The 10,000-nt window shown below is 39.0% G+C and overlaps 1 protein-coding gene across 5 annotated transcripts in view; it reads left to right on the top strand.

Moving 5' to 3' along the window:
* Positions 1 to 10,000, top strand: part of LOC138009491 (uncharacterized) — a 13,758-nt gene that overhangs the window by 287 nt on the left and 3,471 nt on the right. For 4 of the 5 annotated variants that reach the window (XM_068856525.1, XM_068856524.1, XM_068856523.1 and 1 more), the window contains exon 2: positions 525 to 626. In XM_068856525.1, coding sequence (XP_068712626.1) covers positions 525 to 626 — 102 coding nt within the window. Of the gene's footprint in view, positions 1 to 323; positions 401 to 524; positions 627 to 10,000 lie in introns of those variants that run through there. The other variant, XM_068856526.1, reaches the window with a different exon arrangement.

The raw sequence follows: 10,000 nt of genomic DNA, 5'->3' as shown, positions 1-10,000 counted from the left end.
AAAAAATTTTTGCAGAAAGTTTGGATCCATTCCGACGTTTAGAAGTACGCAAGAAGGCAAGAAATGTTTTTGTGATGAGCCTGCGTCTATCTGACCACAAGGTATTACACAACATCGCATCAGTTGTCATCAAGTCTTTTCGATTTCACTCGGATTTGCTCCCTCTTTTCGCTTGCATTTCGTACTTCCAAATTTTGGAGTTTAAGGAATTTAATAAAACAATTATTCCGTTCGCGCTTGTTGGATATGAGACTGGTTATAGCCAACTCGGCGCTACGCTACCATCTCATATCCAACGCGCGCTCATGGAATAATTGTTAATTATTTTTTGCTATCAAAAAGTTTATGTCCAAATTAGCAACTGACTTCATGTACTGTTCAAGAGTAGGGCAGTCAACAGGTGTGAAAGCCTTTGCATGCTATGTTCATGTTCCACTGTAGTTGTTTTCATTCAGGATTTGGGGAAGAACTCCAACTGTTCCCTCAGGATGAAATGAACTATTTGTAATTGTTATACCTTTCAGACTGTTTATGAAGAGCGAAGTCCTGGTTACCTTTTCAGGCAAGAGTATTTGAATCAACTTAACACAGAAACCATGTCTCTGGAGCAGATTCAAGATGAGTCTGTAAGCTGATCTTTTACATTTTTGATATCATAGATATCGAAATAGTAATGATGATGATAATAGTAATAATCATAATAATAATAATAATAATAATAATAATAATAATAATAATAATAAAATTATTATTATTATTATTATTATTATTATTTCATATATAACATTGCCATAACTTCATGACAATAACAGTATTAACAGAAATTTCAAGCTCACGATACAACTTTTTAAAGACATGTTTTGGCATGACTCATGCCATCATCAGTTTAATGTGTTGTTTCCTTTTCCACTGTTTTAAATACGTTTACAATTTGAGTACGTTAGCAATTTGAAATTTAAAATACAGTAACAGTTACAATTCTGCGCATGCAAGTGCATGAGTGTTAATTACATCATGGAGTCACAAGAAGCAAAAATTATTGTTGTGTTGTAATTGCGCATTTAGTTCTGGCTTTAAAGTGCCCCTGTGATCAAAAAAACCACTTCCTTTTTTCCCTCAGATTTTGAAAGTGTGTTTGCTTAACACCTGACTGGCAAAATTTTGAGCTTTGATTTTTATCCAAAGGCCGTTTACTTTGAGTGTAAGTTTTGGATTTCATGGTCTGCCATTACTCACATTCAAAACTTACCGATTGGACCTCAGAGGGTTGGATCCATGGAAAAGTGACGTCAGAGGCTCACTAGCTTAAAATTTCAGCGTGTGAACGCAGCTTATTATATATGCAAAGCATGAGTTTAAAAGGCTGAAAGCCCAAAACCCCCGTGCTGCATATTAAGAGCGCCTCTCAGCAATTTTCACCTAAGACCGTGCAAGATAAAAAAATCGAAAATTGCCAAACTTTGTCACAATAAAGTACTACCAAAACCATTTTTAGAAAAATATGTTTTAGTTTGTTTCGATAATTATTTTACCTGGACGGCGACTTTTTCGGTATGGAGCCTTGTGAGCGAGTGAAAACGACTCCAAAATGTTGCTCGTTTGAATCGCTATTTTTGAAATAACGAATGAGTAACTTGAAATTCAAAACAACATGGCACAACTACAGTAATTCCTTCACCCTTTAGCGCTGTTAACGGTACAATATACCAAAACTGGAATTTTTGACCAAATTTTAAAACTTAACCTTTTTTACATTGATTACAGAGTGCCAAATTTGTACGAAATTCGACTGTCAAAAAAGCATCCTGGTACATGGCTTTCTCAAACGGGATGATATTCATCGGAATAAGCAATGTTTCTGCTGCAATTAAATTCAATAAAATTTTTGGGTAAATGAAACGGAGGATTTTTGAGGCCCAATTTCAACATGCTGTTTGTCAACAAAAGTCGACCTTCGACCACCAAAGCGGAGGCGAGGTATATTGAATCACACACGCTAATCTCGATTTATTCACTGAACAATTCGAGTCTTTAGGTTTACTGGAACTACTGTAGGTAAAATGGAACGTGTCATTTGAAATTTAACTGTTTTGCTTCAAGAGTGACATATCCGGTAATTAAAATAACTGACCTAAAAATTTGCATACTAGTAATGCACTAGTCAGTGGAAAGCCCCGCACCCCCATACCCGGGGAATACCGGGGCATTAGACCAGGCCTGCCTTCTAAATGAAGCAAATTTCTCGCTATGCGGGGCAGTTTTGTACGTCAAAACCAAACTTTTCTCCCCTGCACCCGGGACAATATAGTACTTCCAAAACTATAAAGCACAATGTTGACCAAAATTAATATACTTCAAGAATTTTACCTCAAATTAAACTTTGACAAACATGAAAATCAACAATGCAGTTCATTTCTCATAAAGCCCAAATAAATCTACCTTGAGTTACAGATCTGGCATTCCAAACTTTACAATCTCTCCAAAAACAGTAATATTAATCACTGGGTTTAGCACAGCCCTATAAATGGCAATAAAAATACCAGTTTCCTTGGTGTCAAAACCATTAAAAATAACAACAACATAAGTCCAAACATGCATTTGACGAGCAACTTAATCTGACAATATTCCAGTTATTTCCCTTCTTTGCATGAGCATACCCATTCTCAAGTACACTCAACCGACTACAACGGTTCACTATCACAACAATTCTCAAAGAGCTATACAAATTTTACTAAGGAAATGGCTTATTACCAATATTTTATGGCCTCATAATCCAGCTACATTTTGCAAATAACCAAGAGATTACCAAGGTAAGAGAGTAAATCTCCTATATGGAGCGTTTTCAGTCACGTGACCAGCAGCCATATTGGATTACTGAAACAAAAGAAACTTAGAAAGTATTTGCATACAAACAGAGTTCAAATCCCAGAGGATTAGCTTGATACACCATCATGGTCGCCATTCCTTTGTTATGGAACAATAACATGGCCGCTGTGACGTCATGTGAAAACGCTCTATAGGCCTTATACCCAAGGTAATCCCTCGAAAGTTATTTTTAGACATGGTGCCCAGTTCTTCCGAGGATTTTACTCGCGCGATGCATGGACTGCCTAAGCAATTTTCTCGAAAACTACCTGACAGAAATGTTTTCTGCACTCTCAGCTGTCTTTTTGTTCGGCTGGGCCTTCATTTGCTTTGTGCTCTTTGGCTGTTCATTATTTTGCCGTTTATTCGGTTTTAAGGAATTTAATAAGCAAACCTCAACGGTAACGGCAACGAGTACAGTGCCTGTGTAGGCAAGGGTTATAATTCTAATCATTTCATTGCCGTTCTTTACTAAACAACAACGTGAAATGACCACATTCTGCATCCCCGTCTAAGCCCCGCTCAAGTTCCCCGCTCCCCGACACTTGCGCCTAATTCTGCCGGTCGAAAACCACGCGTACCGTGGCAAAAGTGACCGTCCAAAACCGCTGAATTCCCCGGCTAATGCCCCGCATTCCCCGGGTATGGGGGTGCGGGGCTTTCCACTGACTAGTGCATAAGATTCATTCCATTCCATATTTTTACGCAAACAAGTTTCCTTAATTCACTTTCTGAACATACCTGCAAAACAAACAAACAAAAGTATCCCCCTTTATATAAGTATACGCTGGTTGGATTTTCCTCGAAGCCCTCAAACGACCATCGAACCAGTCGAACGCTTTGTGACCTTCGCGAGTTGTGCCGTGATTGTGTCGTCAGAGCTGTCACGCAAGAGATTAAGACAAAGCACACAGACCAATGGCTTCGTGCGGTTATTCGGAGTTTGTTGGGGGAATTTGTGGCCCAAGTTCTAATAATCCAGCAAACGTTCAGTGCGTAACAATAGCAAAATGTGATAAGGATACCAAGGCACACTTGAGAAGTTATAAAGTGTCGGATTCTTCTCTGGATACAGAGGCTAGGCTTTTGCTCGCACGTGCAGGTCAGCTTTAACTGAAATCACTTAAATTAAGGTATTGAGCAGAAAATCACTTTGCGAAATCTGCAGATACTACCTATTACAGACTTAATACCAAAAGCAGAATACCCGCCCACAAGAAATGGACCCTAAAAGCACTGCTGCCGCAGTGCCGCAGTCGTGTATGAGGCAAGGACCGCGGCACTAGCCAGTCTACTCAGCTCAATTTAACCTCAAGTCGACTAAGGCACTGCGGCACCTACTCAATTCACTCTATCGGCACTTCGGCACTGCGGCTAGTGTCGCAAACGTAAACGCTCCTTTGTGGACGGGTATTCAGCAATCGTTCCAATTGCGAAAATGGAGTAAGCAAGAGATGTAAGACCTATGTAATCATCTGAATCATGTATCGTTGTACGAGACTGTGAGCACTCACTTTTCCAGTTGTCCCTGAAGCGAGTACATTGATCAGCGCAGCCGGATTGTATCACTGCCTAAACCTAACAGTTATTGTTTTCTTATTAATGGCTTTCAAAGGTGTTTTTGAGATATACGATATCATTTTGGGTACGACGATTTGCGTACGGCATCGTGATCGATTTGGAATCCTATGGAGATGTAATAAGAAAAATCGCGCCTGCCCACATGAATGGGCATCACACATGGCAGTGAAAGGGGAGCGCGGATTAACCCTTGCTCAGTCTCAAAAATTTCAAAAGCTTACTCCAAGTACTGATTCCAGTGGCATCGCGTAAGGGCTAACCCCACTGTCGAATACAGTATTGCATGAATAGAACAACCGATCGATATACATACATTCATTCATGCATAACTTTATTTATCCTCGAATTTCCGAGTGGAGCTTACAAAGCTACTGTCTCCCGGCTTATTTTCTGACATACATTTCAATAGATAATAATAATATTATTATAAGTAGTAGTATATAAATTTAATAATAACATGTATTTAACAAATGAAGAAGCCTTGACTGTGCTCTGTTCTGTTGTAAAGCACGCAGGAAGCGGCTAGAGCACGAAAAAAGTGTAGGGGAAACACGAGCCGATAGGCGAGTGTTTCTCCCTACTTCTTGAGTGGTCTAGCCGCTTCCTGCGTGCTTTACAACAGAACAGAGCACAGTCAAGGCTTCTTCATTTGTTTTATGATAAAGAACAAGTAATTTTCTTCAAAAACTCTACTTTATTTTCAAAGCGCGCGCTGCTTGTGGTGAACTGAGGTGTCGTCAGCACAGTGCTTTATACTCTGATAAAACACGCTAATTTGGACCAATCAGAGCGCTTGTAAGAAAGTTTAAAATTATTTGACTGGTTAATGAAACATAGGCTTGTCAAAACATCAATCAGCTGGAAAGTGGCTTGACAGAAATCACACAAAATTCGAATTTATGGAAAAACAAGTGCCTCAATCTTCGGTTTCAGTCCGTAAAAAACAGCAAAAAAGAGGATCTAAATAATTAAGTTAAGTGAAAACCGGCCGAATTGTTGCCCTTGAAAACCTGCACGTTTCCGACATGACAATTGGATAACAAACTGTTCATTGCTTGTGGCTGGAATCTGAAAACCTGTTGGGAATTTTGTAAATGAAGAACTCCAGCGAGAGGACTTTCTGAGCTTGAAAGAACTGCTGGACCGGGCGACGGCTGAGGTCTTCCATCCAAAGCACTTGACAGAATATCTGAGCAAGCCTTTAACTGACAGCTTCAATAATAGCCAAGGAAAAATTCGGAAATTCATCTGCCATTTCTGCGGATGATGGCGTGAGCTTTCGTTTGTTCCGTGCTTTGTACTGTCATAAAGCACGCTGTTTAAACCAATGAGAGCGCGCGTTTTATAGAAACTTTATTATAATATACAATATATACTGGTATTATGTATAATTTATATAATATTATTACATAAGTATCATGATAATAATAATAATAATAATAATAATATATCTGTAACCCTATACCTAGTTTTCTAATGACGAGATATTGGTAAAATAAGAAATATATACACCCTCACTGTAGCCGTACAGCCACCTTGCGCCAAATATATTTCAATCACATTTTCTGAATGAACTTGCACCTAGTTTTTGAATAGATTGCGCTCTCTCTCTGAGCTTTAACGAACAATAAATCCTGGCTAATTTTCCAACCTACAAGACATACACGGTGTGGTGGTCTGCGGGTTTTAGAGAATTCTATTGACCAGAACCATGCTAATTCCGTTGTATGTATCAAAAACACTAGCTAGCTAACTAGCGCGTGTGTGTTAAGGTAGCTCAAACCAGTTCAACCATTTTTGAGGGAATGTCTCATTAGACAGACTAATTAGCTCTTTAACAATGTTTCAGTTAACGGCAATGTTATGGTACCACATGAAACACCGGCCGATAATCGCTTAACAAGATGCACATGTTACTGTGACGTAATAAATTACCATGGCAATAAAAGAACCATCTAAAAACGCCCTATATTTTATGTTAAAGCACTTAGTATCTCAAAAACGAACTAAGGTGACCCCCATCTTTTATTGCTGAAAAGCGATTAGCAGGCTAAGATGAAACTCTGCAAAGTTTAAAAAAAATCTGGAGAGGATTCAGAACCACCATAAAATTCCCAATTGTGAAGGTGGCTATGAATCTGCTGCAGATAATAGGCCACTTCAGCTTTAATGTCTGCCTCCTCTTCAAAGCGAGTCTAAGTGCGAAGTTTTTGTGATGGTAATCAGTTCTCCTTTACAGATGAATGAAAACTAATTTTCATGACAAGAACTTCGCACTAATCTCGTACCCAGATCTCCCACGGTCATACGGAAGGGAGATCTGGTAAAGTTCGATTTCGAGCATGCTCAGTGCTAGCGAGGCCCGAAATACGGGCTTTTCTATCACTGCGCATGTTCGTACTCTCTGTTGTGATTTTGGGTTAATTTGCGGAATAAACATGGATTTCGAGAGTATTCTTGAAGAGATTCTTTTGGGTAGAGGACAAGGAAACCTTAAAATTAAGCCGAATCAGAAAGAAGGGCTACAGGCGATTGTTTTTGAACGGTCGAGATTGTTTAATTGTCGGAGCAACTGAAGAATCACTGAAACGAAGGCTTAGGCTTAATCAGTAAACGAGTGCTATTTTCTTCACACAATCTCGTGAAAAGTGTAGTTAATCAAACCGTAAATTGAAAGCGAAAATGTTAAAGAGTGCTTAGACATAATCACTGCAACGAGCGCTATTTTCTTGACACGATCTCGTGAAAAATGTATTTAATCTAATCGTAAAATTCACAATTGATCACGACTTAATCCGCGAGTCATGCTTTAAGAACGAGAAATACTGTTTTGAATAAATTACATACTTAAACTTGAATTTATTAGTTTCTGCGTACCTCGTAGCAAGAAGCTACGCAGAACTTTATTCGAGTGGCAGGGTACGTGGGGCTTTCGTCAGTACCATTTACACAAACGTCGCACATTTTTTAAATGATTTTCCTCAACTGTAAAGCTTTTCCGGCGTCGGAAAAAAAGAACTTTCCCCCGCACAACTGGCATTTATTCAAAACAGCACATGAGCTTGCGAAAACCAAACTTCACTAAGTGCCCCGCGAAATAAGCCAAACGGAGCGTAAATTGCAATGCCGCAACCTTTTTTTAGTAGCCAATGAAAAATGGTGTACTGTCGAACTTTACCAGATCTCACATAACTTTGCACTTAGATCAGGTTTGAAGAGGAAACAGGCATGATCTCGGAAATGGCCTATTTTCTTAAACTTTGCAATGAGTTTTGTCTTAGCGTGCCAATTACTCTCCAGCAATAAAAAATGGGAATCACCTAGTTCGTTTTTGTGAAATACGCGTTTAAAGATAATATATAGCGTTTTTTTTGGTGGCTCATTTGTTTCCATGGTAACCTATTACGTCACATTAATGAGTGCATCTGGTTAAGCATTTATTGGTGTTTCATAATTTATGGTATCATAACATTGCAGTTAAAGTGCCCATAACATAAAAAAAAACCCTTTTAAAAGTCCATATTAAAAAATAAACTTTAGCGTAAGGATTTTTCCATTCAAACGAGAGCCGAATTTTCTACGACTTTTTAAGTAGCATGCAAATTGCACGCCATTTTGGCATACCATTCGCTGAAGTCTTCTCTCGACTTATGACGTAGATTCAGGAACACGTGGTCAGAGAACATGAGGATTTTAGAGTTGATGCGAAAAAATGCCTGAAAGATGCGTTACCGCTAGCCGCAGAGCCGAAGTGAACGAAAGTGGGTTTCGCGCGGTTCACGTCGGATAGAGTGGATTGAGTAGAATGGCTGCTGCCGCAGTGCCTAGTCGACTTAAGTTTAAAATTGAGCTGAGTGGACTGGCTAGTGCCGCAGTGCTTGCCTCATGGATTAAAGAACGAGCTGTATCCAACAACACGACTGCGACACTGCGGCAGCAGTGTTGTTAGGGTCCATTTCTTGTGGGCGGGTATTCTGCTTTTGACATTATAAGTCTGTAATAGGTAGGTATCTGCAGATTTCGCAAAGTGATTTTCTGCTCAATACCTTAATTTAATTGATTTCAGTTAAAGCTGACCCGCATGTGCGAGCAAAAGCCTAGCCTCTGTATCCAGAGAAGAATCCGACACTTTATAACTTCTCAAGTGTGCCTTGGTGTCCTTATCACATTTTGCTATTGTTACGCATTAAACGTTTGCTGGATTATCAGAACTTGGGCCACGAATTCCCCCAACAAACTCCGAATAACCGCACGAAGCCATTGGTCTGTATGCTTTGTCTTAATCTCTTGCGTGACAGCTCTGACGACACAATCACGGCACAACTCACGAAGGTCACAAAGCGTTCGACTGGTTCGATGGTCGTTTCAGGGCTTCGAGGAAAATCCAACCAGGGTATACTTATATAAAGGGGGATACCTTTCTTTGTTTGTTTTTCAGGTATGTTCAGAAAGTTAATTAAGGAAACTTGTTTGCGTAAAAATATGGAATGGAATGAATCTTACTAGTATGCAAATTTTTAGGTCAGTTATTTTAATTACCGGATATGTCACTCTTGAACCAAAACAGTTAAATTTCAAATGACACGTTCCATTTTACCTACAGTAGTTCCAGTAAACCTAAAGACTAAAGACTCGAATTGTTCAGTGAATAAATCGAGATTAGCGTGTGTGATTCAATATACCTCGCCTCCGCTTTGGTGGTCGAAGGTCGACTTTTGTTGACAAACAGCATGTTGAAATTGGGCCTCAAAAATCCTCCGTTTCATTTACCCAAAAATTTTATTGAATTTAATTGCAGCAGAAACATTGCTTATTCCGATGAATATCATCCCGTTTGAGAAAGCCATGTACCAGGATGCTTTTTTGACAGTCGAATTTCGTACAAATTTGGCACTCTGTAATCAATGTAAAAAAGGTTAAGTTTTAAAATTTGGTCAAAAATTCCAGTTTTGGTATATTGTACCGTTAACAGCGCTAAAGGGTGAAGGAATTACTGTAGTTGTGCCATGTTGTTTTGAATTTCAAGTAACTCATTCGTTATTTCAAAAATAGCGATTCAAACGAGCAACATTTTGGAGTCGTTTTCACTCGCTCACAAGACTCCATACCGAAAAAGTCGCCGTCCAGGTAAAATAATTATCGAAACAAACTAAAACATATTTTTCTAAAAATGGTTTTGGTAGTACTTTATTGTGACAAAGTTTGGCAATTTTCGATTTTTTTATCTTGCATGGTCTTAGGTGAAAATTGCTGAGAGGCGCTCTTAATTCTGCGGCGTACACAGGTATTGCATTCTTAAACTAGTGAGCCTTTGACGTCATTTTCTCCTCGATCCAGCTCTCTCAAGAACATAATGTTAGTAATGGCGGACCATTAAATAGGAAAATTACAGTTAAAATAAAGAGGTGTCTTTGAAATCAAGGCTTAAAACGTGGGTCACTTAGTGTTTTGTTAACATAGTTTTGAAATCCAAAGAAAAAAATGAATTGATTTTTTGGTCACAGGGGCTCTTTAAGCGGCCGATGTAGATCGCTTCTTTGAGTTAAAGACAATG

The sequence above is a fragment of the Montipora foliosa genome, chromosome 7 (genome assembly GCF_036669935.1).
Source record: "Montipora foliosa isolate CH-2021 chromosome 7, ASM3666993v2, whole genome shotgun sequence".
Classification (NCBI taxonomy): Eukaryota; Metazoa; Cnidaria; class Anthozoa; order Scleractinia; family Acroporidae; genus Montipora; species Montipora foliosa.
The sequence above is the reverse complement of the archived record's forward strand: the minus strand, read 5'-3'. Positions and strand labels throughout refer to the sequence as shown.